A 24094-nucleotide genomic window follows, 5' to 3' on the forward strand; every position below is an offset into this window, starting at 1 on the left:
TCTGGCACTGGGAAGCCATTCCCTGTGTCCTGTCCCTCCATGCCTTGTCCCCAGTCCCTCTGCAGCTACTATCTGTCAGGTAACTGAGAACAGCTTTGGGGAGTCTTCTGTCCACTGCTCAGATCCAGCACTGTGCTGGTAGTCACCTAAACTGGTGCCTAACTGGGTTGTGGGGCTACTCCAAGAAGTGAGAGGCATCATGAGGGGAAAGCCTGTTCCTGGGAATAATTGAGGTTACCTGGACACCTGGTGACCTCCCAGAGAGACCACAGTTGTCCTTTGAGACATGGCAGCTAGTGATAAGGAATTTGGGCTGCCACTGCTTTTTCAACATCTATTTTTTAAATTGGAAGCTTCTGCAGTGGGAGGCAGCTGGTCCAGCAGTTAAACTCCCTGAGATTCAAGGCCACCCAAATCTTAACAAGGTATAGAAGTTGGCTGGAGGCCATGCCTCTCTAATCTGAACACCCTTAATCTGTGGAGCACCTGGGTATAGATGTTGGATATAGGTGTTAGTTCCAGTGCATGTTCAGTGACAGATGCAAGGCTCTGGGTGACGATCTCTGGGGTCAGGGCATGCCCAGCGTCCACCAAAATTTTGCTGTAAAGCTGAAATAAGTCCCCAAGGCAATGCAGTGGGGTTTGTTCTACCTCTTTGGGCATCCCTGGCTTTCCTCATTTATGAATGCCAAGGCGGGAGACATACAAAGCTTATTTCACTGTAATTCTTGCTGCATCCTAAATTCACATAATCCCTTTATTCTGAATTAAAATTCGCAATTGCAAAGAAAGCCTTAGAGTGAAACAAAATATTTGTAAGAGGAGCTCACAGGATAACCTTTTCTGAGACAACCCAAACTAATAACAATAAAGTGTCTTGCAATCTTCAAATTCTCCTATTTATTTCCTTGGCAGACTGAAGCATAAGGAAGGTATTAACAATGTGCTGTTTGTATCTCTGAAATGTCAGCCTTCAGTTATAGAGGACAAAATTGAACTGCCACTGACTGACAAGATAGCTGTAAATTTTGGGGAAGAAATTCAATGCAAACATGCCAGAAATTTCATGAAAACAAATACAAATTACTAGGAATTGAATCATGCTAGAGAACTGGCTACAGACTGTAGTGAAAGGACTCACGGTTTTATTTGAAGGTTATCCACCTGATATGAAATCCCACCAGGACAGCATTTATCTGCAGTAAAAATTATCATAATGCAGAGGTGGAACACAGGAAAAATCTACAGATCCGTTCTGGTGTGGGTTATATCTGATGCTGAGGGGCAGTAAATTCATTGCTAAGTGTTGGTGTGTCTGTTAATGACTGTTTATTCTGGAGCTGTGGCTCTGGTCGATCTCAGTGCTATTCTGAGGAGGTCCATGAAGTTGCAGTTAGGCCCAGATGTCACCTGCTCCCACCAAGTCCTCACCAACCAGGATCTTACCTCCTCATGTCAGTGGCCAAGCAGTGAGAGAAGCCAGGCTCCTAAGAGAGGTCTGGGTGTGTCCTGTCTGCATCAGTTGAGCACAGTGCCTGGAGAAGCCTCCAGGAGCAGGGTTTGAAGTACTGTCCATGAAAGAGAGGGCAAAACAACAGCCTCCGTTTCCAGCCATCACGCCCTGCACCTACCAGGACATTCCTTGGAGGAGAAGCCCTTTCCAAGGCAGTTTGGGAATTGTTTAAGTGTCTGTTGCAGCCAAACCAGAGTTGCTGTTACCTGAACAGGTGACCGTCCAGGAATGGCCTTAAGCTGAAGGAAAGATTGGGAAGGAATCCTTGGATGTGAGGGTGGGCAGGCCCTGGCCCAGGGTGCCCAGAGCAGCTGTGGCTGCCCCATCCCTGGCAGTGTCCAAGGCTGGGTTGGATGGGGCTTGGAGCAGCCTGGTCTAGTGGAAGGTCCCTGCCCATGGTGGATGAACTTTAAGGTCCCTTCCAACTCAAACTGTTCTGTGATTCCAAAATTCTGTGCCTTCTCTCTTTTAACTGTCCCATTGTGCCAATGTTTTGCAGATGCTGATCGAGCACAAGGCCATCATCCTGCAGAAGTACGTCCGGGGCTGGCTGGCCCGCGTGCGGTTCCGCCGGCTCCGGGCCGCCGCCGTGGTGCTGCAGTGCCACCTCCGGCGCCTCAGGGCCCAGCGCCAGCTCCGGGCCCTGCGCATCGAGGCGCGCTCGGCACAGCACCTCAAGAAGCTCAACATCGGCATGGAAAACAAGGTGGTGCAGCTGCAGAGGAAGGTGGATGAGCAGGTACGTCCCGTGCTGTGCTGGGACAGGCTGGGCCCAGCTGCTGCTTTGTGCCTTTCCGTGTTGTCTGGGAGGGGTCATGGTGGTGGCAGCCAGGCATTTGTAAGGGTGGGACACAGAGCTTGCTCGGGGAGCTGCACAAGATGCAGTGGAATTGTTGTGGGAACTGCCCAGCAGGGCTCGGAGGGGGAAGATAAAACGGCAGTTTTGGAAGGTGTTGCTTGAAAACCCAAGGCAGCACCGTGTGGGATCCAATGTCACGGGTTTGGGGCTGGATTGCCCTGCTGCGCGTTTTGCTCTGTGAGCACTGAGGGTGCAGAGTGTCTGCCACCACTGGTGCTATGAACCATGTGTCTTGAGAGTCACATTCCCTGGAAGATGAATAGCAATTTGGGTAAATACAAAGTAGTTTGAGCATGTTTGTGTTGCTAGACGCAGCAACTCTCCAGGAGTAAGGGGAGGGGTAGGATGGTGTGACGTGACAGATCCCTGCGTTGGATGACTTGATGATCTTACAGTGACTATTTGATCACAGGGACATCTTCATCAGTTGCCACTTGCCATTAATAAGCTGCAGAAAAATGGTTTTACTACAAACTTAGCAGAATAGTTTTTCCACCTACTAATATGTGCAAGTTACTCTGTTAAATACCTTCTGTGTTGCTGTACAAGGAATTGAGGGGTGATCATAAGAAATTTTGAGTGGGACCTAGTTGTATTGACTGATACCAACAGGGAAATTCATATCCACTTGTATCCTTAAAGTGGCTTCTTACAGGCGGGAGAACATTCTCTTCAGTCAGGACAACTCCTTATTTGTAGCACCAGTTAGTGGCAATTCCAGTTTATCATTCTGGGATGTTGTCAGGGACCCTTGTCCGTCCCACACAGCTCCCTCGCCACCTGAAATCTCCTCAGCTCTGTATGACGTGAGCAGTCCTGTGATGGTGGTGATGACAGATGGCTCTGTGGTGGCTCAGATAGTGCGGAGTCAGGACACACAGGGGTTTGCATTGCTGCGGTCACTCTCACTGCAGTGTTAATTGGCTGCAGTGCATTAATTCCACAGCAACAGAGTTCAGCGCTCAAACCCTGGTGTTTAATTTTAAAATGCCTGTTTCCATACTTAGATTTTGCTAACAGTAGCTTAGGAATGGAAAACTCTCATCATAAGGTTTGATATGACCTTTTATCCAGAAGGTAATTTGGTGGAATTAAATAGGATGAGTAATTCCAGGTCAGGTATTTTGGGCTGAACTTCTGCGAGGAGTGTGAACATCAGTGTTGGATCTGCTGGGCTGCTGGACTTGGCACTGGAACATCAGTAGTGTTTTTTAGTCTGTATTTTTTCCAATTTCCTTGCTAGGAGAAGTGTGGGAGTGGAACAATAAAGGAAAAAAAAACCCCAGTGTTTGATTAACGCTGGCTTTCCTGTCACGGGTTATGAAAACAGCAGAAGGATCTGCTTTAGGGAAGGAGTCATGGAGAGCTTTTAACCAGGCAGAAATAATGGTCTTGAGCTCATCTTGCTCTCCCTCAGTCTCTCCACAGACCATTTTGAAGGGTATTCTTTGATGCTTTCTGTGTAGCTTTTGCAGGAAAGAATTCCTGCTCTGGATTACATGTGGTGTTCTGTCCAGTGAGCTGACTTTAACCATCCTTCCAGGGCTGCCAGGTTTCCGTGGGATGCTTTGGAAGTGCTAATGAGCACTGTTCCAGTAGATTTTGTTTTCAGTGCATTGAATCTTTTTTCTGGCACAGTGCATTTGCTGCATCGTAGTTTCCCTGGAGGATCTTGCTTTCAGTTCTTGCTAATCTATAAATACAACCTTTGAAAATACCAATTAACTTTCTAAGAAAAAAAGTATATAGCAGGTAACCTGGAAAGCTGCAGTTGTATTGGTTTTTTTGAGTAGCTGTGGAAAAAAATGTTTCTATTTCTGCTACTTCAGCTCATGCATGAGTAGAGATGTAATCCTCCCTGTGCCCCTAAGGAAGAGATTTTTCTTTGAAAACATTAAAACCTATTATTGTATGTCAGCCTCAGCTCAGATGCTCTGGCATCTGTAACTGGAATAATTTAATTAAGTTTTTTAATCAGGTAAGGGATTTTTTGCACACACAAGAAAGATTTTGATCTATTTTGCTGCAAAACATCCTCATTGGAGCACTTCCTTTTCTGTTTACATTGGATCATGGTTTTTTCCTGTTTCTTTTTTTCTTTTCTTTCAATTAATTTTCTTTAAATCTGTTTGTTGGAATTGCCTGAGAGACTTTAAGGCTGGTACCTAATTTAGTGTTCCATGTTCATGTAGCCAATATTTAGGCACACTGTGAGCTCTCTCTACACTGTCTCTGCAAGCAGCCCTATCTCCGTAAGCATTTATTGTGAATAAAACTAGTCTGGGTAACAGGAATGATGAATTTGTTGCATCTGCCTTTGGTAGCAAAAGAAACTCTAGTTTTGTTCACAGAGCCTGGGTTGAAACCAGGACTGTCTCAGATCTGCAGGGTTTATACAGATAATGATTGAAAATAAAGCAAGTTCAAGTTTAACAGGGTCTGTTGAGCAATCTCTGCAGTGGGGAGCAACCCGGTAAATGCCCTGTCATGTCTCTGGTTGCTAATAAAAACCCCAAAACCATTTCTGTGCATTTTTCTTGTATTTGCATGAAAATCTCAGTTCAGTGGTGTGTAAAACCTTGTACAGAAATCTCGGGACACAAGGTTCTGCAAACACATCTCTGTGCAGAGCCCCTCTGCTCTGCAGCCAGCCTGGGACAGCTGGGGGTGTTCAGCTGCACAAGAGAAGGCTCCAGGGAGAGCTCAGAGCCCCTGGCAGGGCCTAAAGGGGCTCCAGGAGAGCTGCAGAGGGACTGGGGCCAAGGCATGGAGGGACAGGACGCAGGGAATGGCTTCCCAGTGCCAGAGGGCAGGGCTGGATGGGATCTTGGGAAGGAATTGCTGTCTGGGAGGGTGGGCAGGCCCTGGCCCAGGGTGCCCAGAGCAGCTGTGGCTGCCCCTGGATCCCTGGCAGTGTCCAAGGCCAGGTTGGACGGGGCTTGGAGCAATGTGGGACAGTGGAAGGTGTCCCTGCCCATGGCAGGGGGTGGAATGGGATGAGCTTTCCTATCCCTTCCAGCTCAAATAATTTTAGGGTTCTATGAAATGCCTTTGGTCATGCAGAAATTATAATTTCCTACTATGATATGAATGCTGAATTTTGATGTTCATTAATAATTGATTACAAGGGAGTAAAGGAAGAAATATTAATGTGCCTCATTGACTTGTTTTTCCATTTGAGATGTGTCTTAGTCTTGCTTCAGAGCACTGAGAGGCAGTGAGAAGGGGTGCTTTGAGAGGTCACATAAAGAGGGGCCAAAAGGATGATCAGAGAAAACTTTAAAACCCAGACTGCATTTTAAATTTCAAAATGGTTCTTTTGGTATCAAGATTATCTACCCAAAGTCAGCAGGGCTTATGTAGTAGGCTCTTAATGAATCAGCTGTTGGTCTTTGGCCTCTGGATGTCTAATAATGATGATGTTTTATTAGTACAATGTGGAGCCCATTGACTTCGATTTGAAGCCCAAAAATCAGCTAAACCTGCTGAATTTCCAGTTCTCAAAACTCAGGAGCAAATCACTGCTAAGTGCTTCAAAAGTGAAAACCTGAGCAAATAACAAGATGACGGAGGTGGCACTTGACTTAAAACTGGAGTTTTGGGAGTTCCTTGTGCTTGAGGCGGCAGTTCTGCATTTTCACCCCAGGTTTCTGCAGCCATGGAAGTCAGGAATAGAGGAGTAAACTGCAAAAGGAATACTACAACCCCCCCCAAAATTGCAAACCAATTGCATTAATAAGCAATACTGTTTGGAAGCTGTAGTAGAAGTGTAGTATTTTGGTTTGGTTGCCAGTGCTACCAAGAGTTGTTTGAGTGATGTTTGAGTGATGTCAGTGTAATACCAATTTAACAAATGCTTCTGTAATCATTGCCAAAATATTATTGAGCTTTTGTCACAGTTTAGAAATAGCTTTTAGCTTTATGAGCTTCATTAGCATAGGCATGGTAACATTTGTTATTGTGGGCTTGTCACCCACCAGGCTCGAGGATTTGAGTGGTTGCTTTTGTAGTGCATCACTGCATGCATTGACATCACTTGTGCTCTTGTTTTCTTCTTTTTGGGATGCTGACTGCAGAACAAGGAGTACAAGCTTCTGAATGAGCAGCTGTCCATGCTGACATCAGCCCACTCCTCTGAGGTGGAGAAGCTGAAGAAGGAGCTGCAGCAGTACCAGCAGAGCCAGCGGGGCGATGACAACCAGCTCCTCAGCCTGCAGGGAGAGATGGAGCAGCTCCGGATGGAGCTGGAGAAGGCTCATGGGGAGAGAGAGGTCATAGAGGACAGCCACGGCAAGGAGAAGGACCTGCTGAGGAAGGTACGTCTGTCAGTCTGCCTCAGGTTGTCTCCTGCAGGTGGCCATAGTGGTGAAAGCTCACTCTTTACAGCTCTGAAGGGGAGTGTCTGTTCTTTGATTATTATTTCTGTTGCTGAAGGCCCCTAGGATTTGTCTTTAGCCAGCCCATGGGGCAGCAAGGACAGGTGGACATCCCTGCAGGAGCAGAGCTGCTTTGTGTCAGGACACCCCGTCCTAATGCCTTTTGTGCTGCCAACCTCAAGGGAACACCCCAAACCCAAACACATCTGGAAATCAGGATGCTTAGTAACCATGAATATCATGGAATCACAGGGTTGCAAAGGTTGAAAAAGACCTGTAAAATCACCAAGTCCAACCACCAGCCCAGCACCACTGTGTTCAGCACTAAACTGTGTCCTCAAGTGCCACATCCATGTGGTTTTTGAACACTTACAGGGCTGATGACTCCACCACTGCCCTGAGCAGTCTAGCAGTCTGTCCCAATGCTTTACAAGCTTTTCAGTGAAAAAAGTTTCCCTAATATCCAATCTAAACCTGCCCTGGCACAACTTGAGGCTGCTAAGATCCTAAGATTCATGTATATAGCAGAGCTTCATGTATATACAGTGATTCCTCGTGGCATGTAATGCAAATTACTGGAGAGGGTTGTCACAGATGCTGCATATATTAGGAAGATGTAAATATTCCTTATCCCAGTCCGGGATGGGACACGAGGCTCAGTTTCTGCCGTGTCTGGTGTTGTAGGTACGCAGAGAGTATGACCTGTGTGTGGACCAGCTTCCCTTCCTGAGGAGAGGCACTGCTCCAGTACCAGCTGCTGGTTGTTATGAGCTTTTATAGGGTTTGGACCTGGGATATACACTAAATATATTTATTTTTTTCTTCGTCCTTCATGTGAATCCATAGAATATCCTGGGTTGGAAGGGAACCGCAAGGACAATCAAGTCCAGCTCCTGAGCTTTATCTCTTGGGGTGGAAGTGGTCCAACACTGCCACCATTGTACAAGAAGGCATTCTAGTGGGAGAAAGAGACTTCAGACTGTAAAGTTTGTTTTGCCAATAGCAAAGATGGACCTTTTGCCCTGAATTTCTTTGCTGATCAGATTAATTCTGAGGCACACCCGTTCTCTTAACCTGAGGCACTGAGATATGAATTCAGTTTCCCTCTGCAAATGCAAGTTCCCTCTGCTGCTCAAGTTAAATCCATGATATCTCTTCTGCGCCAGAAATTGAATTGAATCTTTGACCGTGCTATTGGAAAGAATTTAGGGCTTTTCTACTCAATAAATTGCAAAGAAAAAGCTGTTTTGCAGATGTTATTCTAGAGCAGTACTTGGTGTGTGACAACCTGAGGATGAGTCACTTTTGGAAATTAAAAAAAAGAAAAAAGCCTGGAATTAGCTGTTTCTATTGTAGTGGAAGAATGTCCAGATGAGTCTCTTCTAGTGCACTTCACACAGCACCACTGCTGTGGCCAGCCTTCCCTCGAGGCTGAACCCTCAGGTGGTGGGTTTGGGTGAGAAGCTGCGGTGGGGGACTGTGGTCAGGGTGATTTACCCTGAACCGCTGCCACGACTGAAATGCATTTTTGGGTGCACTTCTCAAAGAGGTGAGCAGCCTGTATGCTTATTGTCTCTTGGCTGGATCAAGAGCTGCCAGGTGATCGCTTACTCCACTCCTTGCACCTGTGGTGCACACACGCACACAGGGACATGTGAAACCAGTGATTTCCTTTTAAAATTATAAGATCCTGAATTATAAGATGTTCATCAGCTGGTTGCAGCACAGGCTTTTAGGGACCGAAAGGATGCTTGATTTTGAAGGTGATGCAGCTGGGGATAAACTGCGTCTCTTTGTTCTTGATTGCAAATCTCCTTTGAGCACTGAAGAAATGCTTTTAAAAAGCATGAAAACAAAGCAGAAGCTATTCGTTGTTGTAAAAGTGCCTACAGCAGAGCAAATACTGTGCATTTTACCATGAAAGTAAACAGTTTAATTATAAAACATTTCTAATGAGCAGTGCAGGCTCCCATTTCTGGCATTAGGTTTCCATTGCTCCCTTTGGTTCCTTGTCAGTGGGAAGACGAAGAGGACCTGTTTCCTTCCTAAAAACATTAATTTATCCAGAACATTTTCCAAGAAAAATTCTGGGAAGAGATTTTTGAGTTGTTCTAATATCTGCTAGAAGCTGGGGAGCGTCATGAAACTAAAGTCAGGTGAGAAGCAGTTTTCACCTTCAATATCAAGATGACACCGTGGGTGTGGTTGTACTGGGACAGATTCTCAAAGACATCTCACTTCTCAGTGAGACTGGGATGAGCCTTTAATTTTTCTGCAGCTCCTGCAAATCCATGTCAGTTAAGATTTAGTTACTGGAAAAAAAGTCCTTTAATCTCTTTGTCATAGCTATTCTCTCCAAGTCCTTAATTTTAGAATAGCTCTTATTATTTAGTTTTGTGATAAAGTTTGAAACATCTGGGTAAGTACCAACAGCTCCTTCTGGTGCTTTTGGTAGCATGTAATCTTCTCACTTGGTAAGCTAGGATAATTCACAGCCTGGCCAGGAATTTTATTAGGAAGATGCTAAATGCCATTGTCCTTTCCTTACAAGACTGGGGGAAGATGGGAGGCTGATCTCATGAGCAGGTTGTTCCAGGGTAACACATAATAAGGGTTGCAGCCATCACAAGCATTCCCTGCTCAGCATCTTCCACAGAAATCTTTCAAAGCAGGTGCTGTTGCATTTGAAGCACCTCCAAAAATCTCTTTCCTGTGGGAAGGTGGGCAAGAGGTACAAAAGGTGCCTGTGTAGGTAGCAGGGATGGGTTTGTGCTGTTTGGCTGTTGTGTGACCTGCTTCCCTTGCCTCTCCCTGTGTGTAGTGGACCATTCTCATTCCCACTGGGCTTGGTTACACATAGGTTTGGAACTCTGAGCTTCTTCCTGTTCCACGTAGAAACAGGAATGCGGGAAACAAGCTCAGTGGCTCAAGAGGACATTTTAGAAATACCCGTATCCAGTCTGGATTAGAAATTTTAAAATCTGGGAATAATTGTTGTGGATTCTACTAAGTCTTTCTCTTCCAAATACACTCTCAGCACAGTTGAGAATACTCAAGATTTTTGTCAGTTTTGTTTTCCAGCCATCATAGCTTCGGGCAGAGAATTCCTTATCAGCACCCAATGAACTAATCCCATTGCCTTTAATCTTTTCCTGATGGGATAAACAAGTCCAGTTCCTTGCTGTCCCATTGCAGCACAGGTTTTCCTTCTATTCCATCACTCCTGCATCTGTTTTCCAATTTTTTAAGAATTCTTCCTGCCTTGAAGACACTAGTGCTGATCGAATGGCAGATGTGATTTATGGTGAAGGAGTGCAGTTGGTTTTGGCACAGAATATTAAAATCTTGGCTCAGTTCACAGCATTTAAAACACCAGTAGCTCTGTGTGCTTAAACTTGGGGGTTTTTCACTTCCTAATTGCACATCCAGACTCCAGCCTTCTAGGAGAGGTGCAGACAGATGTAGTGCAGACAGCTGGGGTAAATGAACAGGGAGAGTAATGGGTGGGGAGGTTTTTCAGTTTGTGCATGGAATAGGACTGATTCAGTCGTGACTTACAAGAAAATATTCACTGTGCTTTTGTCCTCAGCATTAGTATGTATCTGGCAGAGGCAGTGTTTGATAAAATGCCTTAATTTGAACATGCTTGTGTGGAAGACTGAAATCTGTCCTAGGAATGCATGCCAGCTGGGCTGCCTATAAATTTAATCTAGTGGTGACAGCAAAATTATTACTCTTGGGCTTTGAAAACTCTTATTATGGTGTTTACAGTGTTGTTTATTGTTGGCGCCTTGAGATCCTTCTGCTGTGTGTAGCTGTTTCCTGAGCAGTGGCTGCAGGAAGTGAAGGAGCAGGCGTAGGGAATGACATGTGCTGGGATGATGTGCATTCTCCCACCTGACAGCAGCAGAACCATCCTGCTTAGCTGTGGCAGCGTATTTCACTTGATAATATGATGGTTGTGTGTTTTGAGATAGCGCTGTTGAATGCACCAGAATTCCTGAGGTTGAATAGTGTTCTGGGATTGGTTGCTGTCAGCATCAGTCCAGCCTTGCAGTTGTGACAAGTGAAAATAGCATTTCGCAGGACTTAGTTCCTGTTCTCGTTATTTTTTACGAGGCAATTGTTGTTGTTGATAATTGCTAAATATGCTGCTGTTGTATTGCCAGGGGCCCTGGTACGTGTCATTCCTCACTGCACCAGAGGTTCTGTAGTTGTGGGAAGCACTGAAGTGACTCATTGTACTAAATGGATTTGGTACAGTAAGTTAAAAAAGCCTGACCTATTCACTCAGCTCACATTCACTGTGTCCATCTCGGCTCCTGAAGTGCTACATCTCTGGGAACAATCAGCAGATTTATTTCCCCAGCAGCTGTGACTCGGGGCTGTGACTTGACGACAGTGATGAAGGCCATGGAGATGTAAAAACAAACCTCTGATTTGATGACCTGATCACTTGCAAGAGCTTCACTCCTGCAGGTCATGGTCACCAAGTCCAGCGGTTCAGTATTTTACAAGATTCTGCTGAAAACGTTGATTTAAGGGAGAAATGCACTCAGGAAAGGGAAAGTTAGTCTCTGTTGTAGCAGTGTTTCAGCTACTGGCGTACAAAGGAGAAGTGGCAAAGCACAGGGGAACAGATATTTCAAAGAGCAAAGAGTGGCTGAACAAAGCCCCCTGTCTCCTGCCAGGTGAAATTAATCCCCACAGGAGCTCTGCCCTGCAGCCAGCAGTAACTCTCTCCCTTGTTCCATAGCGTATCTCCGACCTGGAAGAAGAAAATGCTCTCCTGAAGCAGGAAAAAGAGGAGCTGAACAGGAGGATTCTCTGTCAGTCTGAAGGTAGGAAAAACGGCCTGTAGCGTCGTAATGCCTCCATTAGACAAGGGCTTAATCTTCTCCCCTGAAGCTCATTTTCCATGCCTTGAAAAGTGCTAGTCTTCCTGTGACCCTTGTCCTACTGGCTTTTGTCACTATTTTGTTGTGCAAGTCGCCCTGTACATGCTATCCTACTGGTGGGTGATATGCCAGAGGCCAGTTTAATTGGTGAAATACAGAATAAAGTACCTAGAAAGGCCTTTTAGTCCAGTTATATTAGAGCGTTTCTTGCAGGTGGTGTGGGAGGCAGTGAAGCTGTTGGAATAGGGAATAGCAGTGTCCCAAGAATGATGAATAAAGGATCCAAGGGGCATCACAATTCACATTATTGAGCTGTGACAAAGGATTTCTCTAGTGCGACACGAGTCTGTGAGTGCTTTTTAAATGCAGACACTTAGCTGACAAGTCATACATAGGGGAAGCAACCTGGGAAAATCCCATTTCACAAAAGGGACTCTCATGCATGTATTGAGCTTTTCTATTTTTTGTCATCCTTTTCAGCTTTGATTTTGTAGCAGGATTTACAGAGATCATCATGCTGTGGATGTAACTGTCACTGCTCCATGGTACTTGTGAAGTGCCTTTTGGTCTCACCAAAATAAAGGAATGAAGATAACATGTTAAGAAGAAACTTGCTGCAAATATTTATTCATCCCTTACAGGATGCTTTTGGAGCATCTAAGATGGGAGAAAGCAAGTAGAGGGAGTTGGTTTGTTGTTCACCCGTTTAAAACAACACATGGGCTATATTTGCCTGGTTCCTCAGGAACAGGAGGGACCAGGTTTGCTTCCAGGAAGGAGTTTTTAACAAGTAACTGAATTTATTTGATTATAAAATTCTCTGAACTCCCACAGTCTTGCCATGGTAAATGGCTGATGATGACATGAACAAGAGCTGCTGTTGTTGATTTGCTCCTGTACCAAAGCTGCTGGTGGCAGGCAGAAAGGAAAGTTTTAAATGCTGCAAGTACCACTTTTTCAACATTAATGTATTTCTGTACTGTGCTGGTCTTTTCTTAAGTGGGTTTATGGCTGGCCCATGGGAGCTGGAGCTGCTACAGTTGAATGATGGTTTGTAGGTGCTGGTGCCTTCTCTTTAACTCAAGGCAAAGGACTGCTCTGCAAGCAGAAGAGCTCAAGCTGTTTCCAGTGTTGAGGAGACAAATAGAGATTGTAATACTCTCCAAATATTAGTGAATGCTTACATGCATTTTAAAGGCTCTTGGAAGAGAGTATTTTGTTCATTAGTTGTTGTTGCACATGTTTACAAGAAACTTGTTTCTGAGCTAAAGTTCATAATTTCGTTTTTTCTTCCTATTTTAAAGATGAATTTGCACGAAACACGGTTGAGGAAAATATCCAGATGAAGAAAGAGCTGGAAGAGGAGAGATCTCGTTATCAGAACCTGGTAAAAGAGTATTCAAGTTTGGAACAGAGATATGACAACTTGAGGGATGAAATGACAATTATAAAGGTAATGAAAGTGGAATTACCCCTGTTTCCCTGATGTTGGTGCCTGGATAACATGGCTCACTCAAACCCAAAACACTTAATAGAACTGCCATTACTGGGCAGTTTGTGCTTGGTATTTCTAAGAATACCTTTCTGCACTGGAGCCAAACCATTTGTGTCCCTTGAGAAAGGGGTTTGGTCTTCCATGCTTCTCTGTGAAAGGCTTAGAGATGTCTGTGATTCTCAGCAAAAACTGGATCACGCTTGTTCTTGTTTTGCTTTTGTGTCAGTGATGCTCATGTGTAGGTGTTGGGTTAAAAAAACAAACCAAAAAAACCTCCGGCAATATGACTTCAGAATTTCCAAACTCAGAGTCTTTAGGTTCAGCATTGCTAAAGTGTTAGAAAAAGTGTTGAAAATCAGAGTGCTGCTGGATTTGGTGGAAGGTTGAGTGTTTAAACCTGGCAGGTGCTGTCAGCAGTACAACCTTGAGCTCAGATTTGCATGTTTACACTTACCAGGCATCTGGTGTCATGAAGAGCCTTTAATTCATGCAGAATTTTTAAACTGAGCCTCTATATAACTTTTGCAGTTTGTGTTAATGTGAATTTTAGGGTTAGGGCATAAAAACCTAGAAAACGTAGTTCTCTATAAGGTAACTTTAGTATACAGTCACATATTTGCTCTAAATAAGCAACACTTCAAGAAGAATCCTTTAACACCAGGTGCTTTATGTGTCTGCATCATTTCTTGGCAGCAAGCACCGGGGCACAGGAGAAACCCATCCAACCAGAGCAGCTTGGAGTCTGATTCCAACAACCCATCCATCTGCACCTCTGAGATCGGGGACACCGAGGATGTGATACAGCAGGTGGAGGTACAGTCAGTCAGGAGGGAGAGCAGGGGAGCCCAGCTCTGGGGGTGATGGGTGTGGGGTTTGGAGCACAGCGGGGCAGTGCAGGTCAGGCAGTAAGGTGCGATGGATAAAATTGATTCCATGCTGTAGAAGTGCGTGGTTAATTGTGTGAGAGGGACTGCAGGGTTATGGTGCTCTGCAAACTCTGCTTGTTTGCAGCATCAGAGCTCTGAAAATAACAAAGTGCTGTCTTTGGGCCATACCAGCTTAAAGACTGATGAAAATTCATCACAGCAGTTACACCCAGCACTGATGGATCATGACTGTATCATGATCCTTCTCCGCAAGGACACCAGAATTCATTGCCCTCTTGCCCCAAGCATTTTCATTCCCATACATCTTCACGGATGCTTTGCTGGCCAGCACAGCCCCTGTAATCAAATCAGCAGTCTCCTAATGCAGAAAAGAGCAGCATAAATTATTCCTCGGCTATCAAGAATCCTGTGGAAAAGGGAAATGTGTTTTTTACTCACATCTGATAGAACAGGCTGCTTTTTAAGCTCCACTTTTTTGACATGAGAGCGCTTGTGGGTGATGAATGTCCCTAGGGTCTGCCACCCCCTGGCAGGACCTTATTTTGTGTACCAATTCCATTCCTGCAGAAGCCCCCACTTCCCTTTGCTGGCTGCTGTGTTATGCTGCTTTAGTATTTCTGAACTGCTCTGAAAACGTTTTCTCAAGTCAAAAGAATCAGTATTGACCATGCTCTGGTATAAAATATTCCAGGTGAAGGTAGCTAAAACCCCCCAACAAATAAATACTTGACTAAAAGGGACCCAGTAGGGCATTTCTGATGTTCTTAGCCCCCATCAGCCCAGTTACCTATTGGGCTGTTAAGCATTTAGGGATTTATTAAAACAAGTCAGCTGTTTTACTGACAGTAAAAACAGGTGTTTAAAATGTGGATTTGGAAGTAAATGTGTTTCTTAGGATGTCCTGTTCCTGGCTGTGGCTGAGGTACAGTCAGGGTGCATCTGGCACTGTACATGGTTATAAAACCTGACACTGAGGTCTTTTTTTTCTCTCTCCTGTTCTTCTCCAGGAGGTTGGGATGGAGAAAGCAGCCATGGACATGACCCTCTTCCTAAAGCTACAGAAGCGAGTGAGGGAGCTTGAGCTGGAGAGGAAGAAACTGCAAACCCAGCTGGAGAAAAAGGAGCAAGAGAGACAGAAATCACAGGCAAGAGGCATCTTTTCATGGACACTAATATTTCATATTTGTAACTGGCTTTCCTTGATTGCCTGAGGCCACATGATGTAGGAATTTAGCTTTGAGAGTGGCAGGTTCAACATAAGAGGCTACAAATGCATCTGGAAAGTGGAGATAAACTTTTTTTTTTTGTCAGCTAAGGACAACTGAACAGAACTGCTTTATTTATTTTTTTAAACAAACTGGTTATAAGGTATTTAGGGCAGTATCTTAGCATCTTCAAATCAATGAAGTGTAGAATCAGTTTTGGCACGCATTATTTCACCAGCACTGACCCTGTGTCTCACATGTGGCACCCTCCATGTCCAGCAACCCTCCATTTTGGATGATTTTTGTTATTCAAGCATTTCTTTGCTGTCCTGGCTTCCCGCCATCCAGCAGTGTGTGGCATGAGCTAAAAAGCCCTTCACACACAGGTCAGTCAGGCCGGTGTCCTCAGTTTGGTTGTATTATCATCATCTGTGTGTTTTTGGTTGGGTTTTTTTCCTCTGTAATGATCATAGAGGAACACAGGTTAAAAGTAGTATAGTAAAGCAGAAATATCAGGATAGCTGTTAGAAGAATGGGTTCTTCATTTCTGTTGCAAGGCAGGGATATTCTTTTGCTGTATTCTTCCTTCCTTATGAAAACAAACTGAAAACAAACTTCCTACAGTTTGGGTTGCTTGCTTGAAAGCAATTTAAAAACATGTATATTAAAAAAATTAAGGTTACTGACAGCCCAGTGGTAACTTAGGGGACAGGGGTCCATAAGTCTGAAAATACAGCTCTCTAGGTTGTGGTGAGCTGACTGCTGGGATGGGGGGTTGGTTTTAATAGCAGATCTCTTGTATGTGTTTTCCCTTCCATCTGTAGCCGAGGCTCTGTGGCTTGTCAGAGGCCACAGCGTGCTGTGAAACAGCAGTGCTGTGTGCTTGGTGTCCTGAAGCACTGAAGACACTCTTTTACAAACTGTTGGGCAAATGCCATCCCTCTCGGCAACATATTTGAAATTCCTGGGACTTATGTTGCTTTGTTTGGGAATTATTTTTGTTATTACTCTGCAGTGTGAGATCAATGTGCCTTGGAACAAATGCAGTAAGAGACTCAACAAAATCATCAACAGTAATTATTTACTTGCTTCACTAGATATTCTTATCGATCACCCCTAACAATTTACAGGAAACACATGAAACAGGAAACTTCCCCAGCCTCTCATTCCTGCTGCAGGAGGATTAAAAACCTCTTTTCCAACTGCTGTGTTGAAGACTGTTCCCTTAATAACTGTCATTTTTTGAAAGCTGCAGCGAGGCACAGTTGTCAGGATATTAATGAGAGATTAAACCATTTTCTCCTGGAGTGTCCTCTGCCCCACTGGTGTTGCTGGGATGCTGTCTGATGGCAATTAATGACATTATTATAGCTGAGCTGGCCAGCAGGGCTGGCTGCTGATGGAGACGTGCCCAGCTACCTTGTGCTGTGTGCTGGTTCCTCTACCTGCCCCTAAATACAAATTTACTTCTTTAATCTGCACAGGTAATTGAAACCAAGACTCAAGTGACTCCGGAACATGAAGATTTTGCGTACAACAGCCTGAAGGTGAGTGAGAGGCTCCTACTTAGTGCTGTAACCTATTGCATGACTCCAGCAGCCCAAACAAACTGTGAAACCTGCTGTAACCTCTGTTAGAGAGGGCGGTTGGAAAACTGTAGCTCTCCATCAGCTCCTGGGTCTGGGGTGGGCTCACAGATGTTTCTCTCTGGGGCACCATCTGTTCTTTGCTGTCTGCCTGTCTCTGAGTTATCCCTGGAGGTAACAAACCCACTCATGGTGGAGGAGGCTTTTTCCACAGCAGGTATTCCCGCTGGGGCTTTGTTGGGACACTCAGGTCTCAGCAGGTGGCTTTGCAGTAGGTGTAAATTCTTCCAGCTGTTTCTTGTTCCAGGCTCCAGCTCTGCTTCTTACCCACTTTCCGTGCCTTCCCAAAGTGCCACTCAGGTCAAACCCAGATAAATCTGTGGTGTGAATTGCAGTAATAGCCTCCATCTCCCAGCAGAACTGCTGGCTGACCACAGTCATCCTGTGTCTTCCCAGCTATTGCCCTACCCTAGAATTCTTCTTGTTCCCAAGCTATAAATCCTGAGTTTCTGTTCCCACAGAGCAACTGAAGCCCCCTGGGCTCCTATTGCAGCTTCTGTGGGTTCTATCCCCCTGCTCTAACTGTATTCAAACACCTCTGGCCTTGACTGTTTTGGACCAATTCTTATGTCCTGCCTATCCTCAGAAAACCAATTCCTAGGATAGGGTTACTAGGGGAAAGTTTTTTTTTACTGTTTGTTTTTTCAGTGCAGACCTACCTTTCCATCTTCCTTTTCTCTCTATCCCCTTAACAAATATTGCAGTGCAACTGAGAAGTCCAGAGGAACATATGTTATCCAGAATAACATGATGCTAAACCATCTGTCAGTAGTAATACCAATATTTGCTTCTGCATCATCTCCTCAGAAGGATGCAAAAAAAAAAAAGCAGAAATTAGAGATGGAAAGGATGTCCAACCCTCACTAAGCCCTTATCTCTAGCAGTAGATTTTTATGGCACTTAATCCATCCAATTTCTATTTTCCTAGCATGATAGTGGTGTAGCTCTGGCTAAATGTGCTGTTTGTGATGGAGGGAAACCCCCCTGAGTTTCCTTAGTACCTCTGCACAGCCCCTTGGAGAAGAGGCATGGCAAGGTCACTGCCCAAGTGTCTTCCAGCTGGTTGAACATACCTGTGCAAGGTTTAAGTCTCTTGGCCTTGTAAAGCAAAGTGGAGTTGCAATTTGGAAGGGGAAAACCCAGCAGATGAGAACCACCACCTCCTTAAATGGCATCTGGAGTTTTGACTTCTGTGTGAGTTCACAAACTCTGTTTTCTTCAAGGTTTAACCGTGGAAGTTCAGAGTGGAAACACTAATTTTGGGTTTTCCTACTTTTTACATACTAACATACTAGCATCCATAGTTCTATATATCTAACAAGCTTTAAAATACCATTTAACGTTAATACCATTTCACAAGAATAGGAGGCATGTGTTGCTAAAAATGCAGGGTTCTTTAACTTTTAGACTAAAACAGGTGGAAAATGAACCTGCAGGGATCTCACATTCCCTATAGAAGTGCTTTCCTGAGTGGGGCCACTGAAAAAGGGAGACAAATACACCTCCCTGCTGTTTCCTGACATCTGAACATGGGACACAGCCTGAAGTCTCTGTCTGTAACAAAAGAGTGACTTACTACTGATTTTGAGGGCTTCTTTTCCCTCCTTCCCCCTTCACAGCTGCTTCATGGCTATGACAGAGCTCCTCCTCTCTGCTCTCTATTTCTCCTGCTAATTTATATCTCAAATATTTGTACTATCTCTGACTCCTTTAAGAGTTTCTTGTGAATATGTTTACTTTTCATTTTTACCAGCTTAAAAAGACTTTATCTTGGGGAAATATTGGCTGAGATGCCTAAAAGCTCACACACAGGAAAGTCTTGCTGTAGATGCTCTTGAATGGCCTGTGAGGTACCAGTTAGTCAGCCATGGACAGGGACACCTTCCACTGGACCAGGTTGCTCCAATCCAGCCTTGGACACTTCCTGGGATGGGGCAGCCACAGCTTCTCTGGGCACCCTGTGCCAAGGCCTCACCACCCTCACAGCCAGGAATTTTTTCCTCATATCTGGTCTAAACCTTCTCTCTTTCAATTTGGACAAGATGAGCTTTAAGGTCCCTTCCAACTCAGACTATTCTGTTGTTGTAAGATTCCGTACTTTAGTGTCCCATTCAGACATTTTTGGCACTCAAAGCCCCTCCAGCAGGACAATACAAGGCGTGGGGTGCTACTGGGTGGCCGCGCGTGTTTGGTTTCTGCAACCAGCACGTAGTCTGATACTTCACAGGTGTCTGCTGTCCTCCAGCTTGCTGTCTTGGTGTAATTAATACTATAATAATTACTGTCATGACACCCATGTCGGCAGGGATTTGCCTTTGGAATTAGCATCTGGTGGGGAGCCTGTTTTCGGTGCAGATTCTAATGGAGGGAAGTGAGAGAGGCACAGTGCTCCCTTAGAGAGGCTCATCTGGATAAAGGGTTGGTTGTTTAGTTTTGTAAGGCTGAAAATAAATGTGTGAAACTTGAGCTAACACTGATAAATTTACAGGCAGAAGTTACCTGTCCTTTGTAATGGATAAATACATTTCTCAGAAGATGCTGTCCCAAAATATGCCCAGACAGATGTTTGGTTAATCATTATCCAGGAATGCAAAACAGGGAGCTATGTCCTTGAAACATGCCAGTGAAAAATGTGTTTTCCTTGTTTTTTCAAGTTTGGAAAGTGGCAGTGGGAATGAAAGCACCAAGGTGCCTTTGCTCTGACTGTGTTTCTGAGCAACCTGTTCTAGTGGGAGCTGAGTCTGCAGCTGGACTAATGGCCTTTAAAGATCCTTCCCAACTCAAACATTCTAGGATTCCAAGCAGCAGCATGATGCATAATTCAGTTTCTCACTCATTGCATAGCTGGGATGTTTGTTTCATCCCTTACACTTGGCAGCTCATCATAAAATGAGCTGCATGGAGGATTTGATTTTCTTTTCCTGCAGAGTACCAGAGACAGAAGAGCAGGGGCAAAATCCTGGCATGGCAGTGCTAACCTCTGGCTTAGGCAGGCTCACACTTCCCCCAGCCCTGCTCTGTAAGCCCTTTGCTAAGGAGTGAAGCTATTTCCATCACCCTTAGTGCTTGGGTACTCCTGTCAGAGGTCTTTAACACTGCATATGTTGGGACAAGTATGAGTTCAAGTTCAGTTGTTACATTCTGACTGCAAAGTTTTTTTTTTTTGTCAAATTTTTTTGTCAAGTATTCGTCAAATGTATCAGCATGACTGGACTATGCTGAAGAAAGAGCATTTTGCCAGTAGAAATCTCTTTCCACATCCATAGCATTTTATTTTAGCTTCTGATCTTCCATGGCAAGGTCTGGTGCAAAAAGGGCGTATGAGGTGGGGACAGTAGGTGTTTTAACACTGCTCCATGAAATCCACAAAGAAAGGAGTAGGGAATAAATTTAAATGTAAACTTCGGAAGGAGTGCAGGGTAGGGGCTCTTGGTTATTGTTTATTGTGTTCTTTCCTGGTCTTCCTGGCTTTGTTTCTAACCAGAGCAGAGCTTGAAATGACCAGTCCTTGGAGTTAGCAGTGTGGCTGACCCATTGTAAAAAAAAGAGAGGGAGAGAGGGATAGAAAGAGAAGGAGTAGGAAGGTAAAGAAAAAGGAAGGCAGAGGTCTTACCCAGCAAATAACAAAACCCACAGGAGAGTTATTTTGGTATAAAAGCAAGCAAGTAGTTGCTTTCGTGATCAGTGAGGAGTGAGGTGAGGCTTTCTCCATGTAGCAGGAAGAGTTAAACCCAGTTTGTTACCAATTCCCACCACTCACACACTTCCAACTCCTGCTTTAAACACCAAAAAGCCCATGTCTCATGTATTCCCTCTGCTGTGGTTAATGTGGAGGAATTGATGGATCTAAGGCATTTGTTATTGTTTTTTAGGTTTTTCCATGGCAGATGGTATAAAGTACCTGAATATGCCCCATTACTGATGTTGTTTGCTCAGCTTGGAGCATGCTGTCCAGATGCCACATCAGCTATTCTGTTCACACCTCTGCTGTGATAAGCCATGCTATTTATAATTTGTAAGGATTTATAATTACAACACCCGTTTCCTATGGAAACAGGGTTTACACAGCTGTGCTAGCTACACTGTGTAGATTGTATAAATTGCCCCCATCCCCCCCAGCCATTTTTGGATTCATTAGCTCGACTCAGCCCAAGCTGATAATGAAGAGCTATCCCAGAGATAAGAGGGGTTGTGAAAGGAAGCTGTGGAAAGGCTCAGTAAGCAGTGGGGAGATGAGACATAAGGGTGACAGTGGAATGATCTTGTGCTCTTGTAGACACCGGAGAATCCACATGGATGGGGGTTGGTCCCTAGGAAAGAGCTGACCCCACATCAGACAGCAAACTTTGTCAGCTCACGTGCAGGGATGTTGGTTTGTGCCATGTTGGACAAGGGTCCTGTTGGGGTGTTTGGCATTGCCTGAGAGGTCGGAGGGGGTGGGGACAGGAGGGAACAGTCCTGGGTGCCACCATGAAGCAGCCAGAGGTGGAGGATCAGTGCAAAGGGAAGGTGGGTTGTTGGGATTCTGGCTGTGAGCAGGACCCCAGGAGTCTGACTCCCACCCAGTGTGTGACCCACAGCAAGGACTGATGGATTTAAGCTTGAAGAGGGTAGATTTAGATGGGATATTGGGAAGAAGTTCTTGGCTGTGAGGATGATGAGGCTCTGGTACAGGTTTCCCAGAAAAACTGCCTCTGGATCCCTGGCAGTGTTCCAGGCCAGGTTGGATGGGGCTTGGAACAGCCTGGGATAGTGGAAGGTGTCCCTGCCATGGCAGAGGTGTGGAGCAGGATGAGCTTTCCATGATTCTGTGATTGCACCGTGTGCAGGAGCAAAGCTGCTCTTGACCCAGCAAGGATGCACCAGGTGGGTTTTGGGTGGTGGGAAAGAGCTGCCAAATGTTGTGCTGCCACCTGCAAACAAAGCTTTGTGATGACAGACTAAAATAAAGGCTGTCTTAGCTGCCAGAGTTCTATTCCTCTGTCTTATGTTGCTGTGCAAAAACGAATAAGCCCTTCAGTTGTCTCAGCAAACACATTGTTACTCAGGAGAATCAGTTGGCATCAAACTTGCACAGTGTTGGCTCTGCCTGTCAAACAGCAGTGGCTGAGGAGACATCAGGGTGAGACATCAGGAAATCGTCCAGCTATAAACACTGCACTGGGGTGGGGGAATTACAAAGTGTATGAGAAAAGAAGAGGGAATTCACGGACCCGTAACTCACCTAAGGGATGCCTGCCATGATGATGGTTTGTGCAAATCAGCATCTTCCAGCTTATCTGATGAATATGAAAGGTGAGCTGAATGTTGTGGGGGTTGTGTGATTTATTGATTCAGAAGGAAAAGAGGTGGAGGAGAAAACAACATGCTTAGCTTCTTTAACAGCCTGCTTTTGTGTTTAGAAATAGTGTCAAGAAATAAAAAATACTGTGGGTCACCCTGTAATGTTGTTAGTAAATAGCAACGGGCTGCTGACTAAAGCAAAAGCCTTTCCTGAACCACAGATGGCTGGGCTGGCAGCAAACCCCAGATCCTGGCTTGCGTTGATCTGTATCATCGATAATTGAGTCCCCCTAGAGGCATCTCAGAACGGGATGAGGCACCACAGGGCAGTTTATCTAAACTGCTTAATGGCTCGATGTTTTCCAGAGGCAAGAGCTGGAGTCGGAGAACAAGAAGCTGAAAAATGAGCTCAATGAGCTGAGGAAGGCCATTGCAGACCATGCCACCCAGAACAACTCCTCCAACGACATGCGGGACAGCTACAATCTGCTTCTGAACCAGCTGAAATCGGCCAACGAGGAGCTGGAGGTGCGCAAGGAGGAGGTGCTCATCCTCAGGTCGCAGATTATGAAGGCAGCCCAGCAGAAGGACATGGGGAAAAACATGGTAAAGGAGAGGGTAATGGATTTTCTTTTCCTTCTTCTCGTCTGTTGGTGGAGATTTACTGGCTGCCTGAGCGATGCCATTTCTGCTCTGGTGGGCAGGATGGCACAGAGAGGTTATGGAGGGTTGTGCAGGGATATAGGAGGTCCTGCCCAGGGATGAGATGTAATCCATGGCATTTCAGACAGCCCAGGACTACCTGTGCCATGGTACCACTGTAGGGTGCTTGCCCCCATACCTGATGAGGGTAAGCCAGCCCACACCAACCCTGCGCCAATGTGTGTGGTTCAGCATGTTCCTGGTGATGGTTTGCAACAATAATCTTTTTCTGCAAGGAAATGGGGTGGGGAAAAGAATTTCTAGACCAGATTCTGCTCGGGCTGGTGTAGCTGTAATGTGTTTCTTCTGACATGTAGGCAAGAAGGGAGCCTGTCTCTCAAACAGCTGTGATGGAATTTATATTTAGAGCACATTCCAATGGAAAGGCACATTTTCCAGAAACATAATCTTTATTGATTTGCTCTCTTACCATTCCTCAAGGTTTTGGTATGTTTTGTATTTCAGACCAAGCCAAGCACCGTGCTTATCCTCTTCTCAAGCTCACTGCATCCTTCTTCCATCCCTTATCTTTCCTGCTGCATGTGTGTGGATTCATAGAAACTCAGTAGTCTGGTGGATGCCCTGGGGATGCTTTTAATAGAATGGTTGGGCACTGTTTGGTGTCAGGAACTTTTAAAGCTAGGCAGAGTTTTAAAGCAGGATGTCACATTGCTGTTTTGCATGTTGACTTCAGGAGAGCATCTCCCCCAATGCCAGCTGGCCCAACAGTGACCGGCACGTTGACCAGGAGGATGCGATCGAAGCCTACCAGGGCATGTGTGAGACCAACCGGTAAGTGTGGCACAGACCTCTCCAGCACCGGGGGGATTCTGTGTGAGAAATGGATCCACACCAAAATCAACATGTTTTAGAGAATTAGCAGCCTCTGATGGACTTAAGGGTGGGCCATGAAGGTGAAACCAAAGACACACATCTTACGGAATCATAGAATCCTGGAATGGTTTGGGTTGAAAGAGACCTTTAAGATCATCTAGTTCCAGCCCGATACTGAGCAGGTGGAAGAGCAAACCTGAAAGTGAGCAAAACTGGGTTTTGGCTTTGCTTCCAGTATGTAAATAGCAGCGAGGCTAAGATTTGGGATGTATTTGAGACATTTATTTCAGGTATCTCATACCGTGCTGGGAAGATGCCACAGTTCCCTTCCTGTTTTCCCAGAGGCAAAAGCCCGCTGTGGTTAACTGAGTTAACAAACATGCTGTATTCCCTGGA

The 24094-nt window shown here is 45.2% G+C and overlaps 1 protein-coding gene across 4 annotated transcripts in view; it reads left to right on the top strand.

Annotated features, from left to right (window-relative positions):
* The window catches only part of MYO5B (myosin VB), a 149135-nt gene that overhangs the window by 102702 nt on the left and 22339 nt on the right, over nt 1–24094 (top strand). For 2 of the 4 annotated variants that reach the window (XM_032095232.1, XM_032095234.1), the window contains exons 21-29: nt 2013–2252; nt 6449–6688; nt 11505–11589; nt 12951–13099; nt 13835–13954; nt 15036–15173; nt 16718–16780; nt 22529–22780; nt 23559–23656. In XM_032095232.1, coding sequence (XP_031951123.1) covers nt 2013–2252; nt 6449–6688; nt 11505–11589; nt 12951–13099; nt 13835–13954; nt 15036–15173; nt 16718–16780; nt 22529–22780; nt 23559–23656 — 1385 coding nt within the window. The remainder of the gene's footprint in view (nt 1–2012; nt 2253–6448; nt 6689–11504; nt 11590–12950; nt 13100–13834; nt 13955–15035; nt 15174–16717; nt 16781–22528; nt 22781–23558; nt 23657–24094) is intronic. The other 2 variants (XM_032095233.1, XM_032095235.1) reach the window with 1 other exon arrangement.

The sequence above is a fragment of the Corvus moneduloides genome, chromosome Z (assembly GCF_009650955.1).
Source record: "Corvus moneduloides isolate bCorMon1 chromosome Z, bCorMon1.pri, whole genome shotgun sequence".
NCBI lineage: Eukaryota > Metazoa > Chordata > Aves > Passeriformes > Corvidae > Corvus > Corvus moneduloides.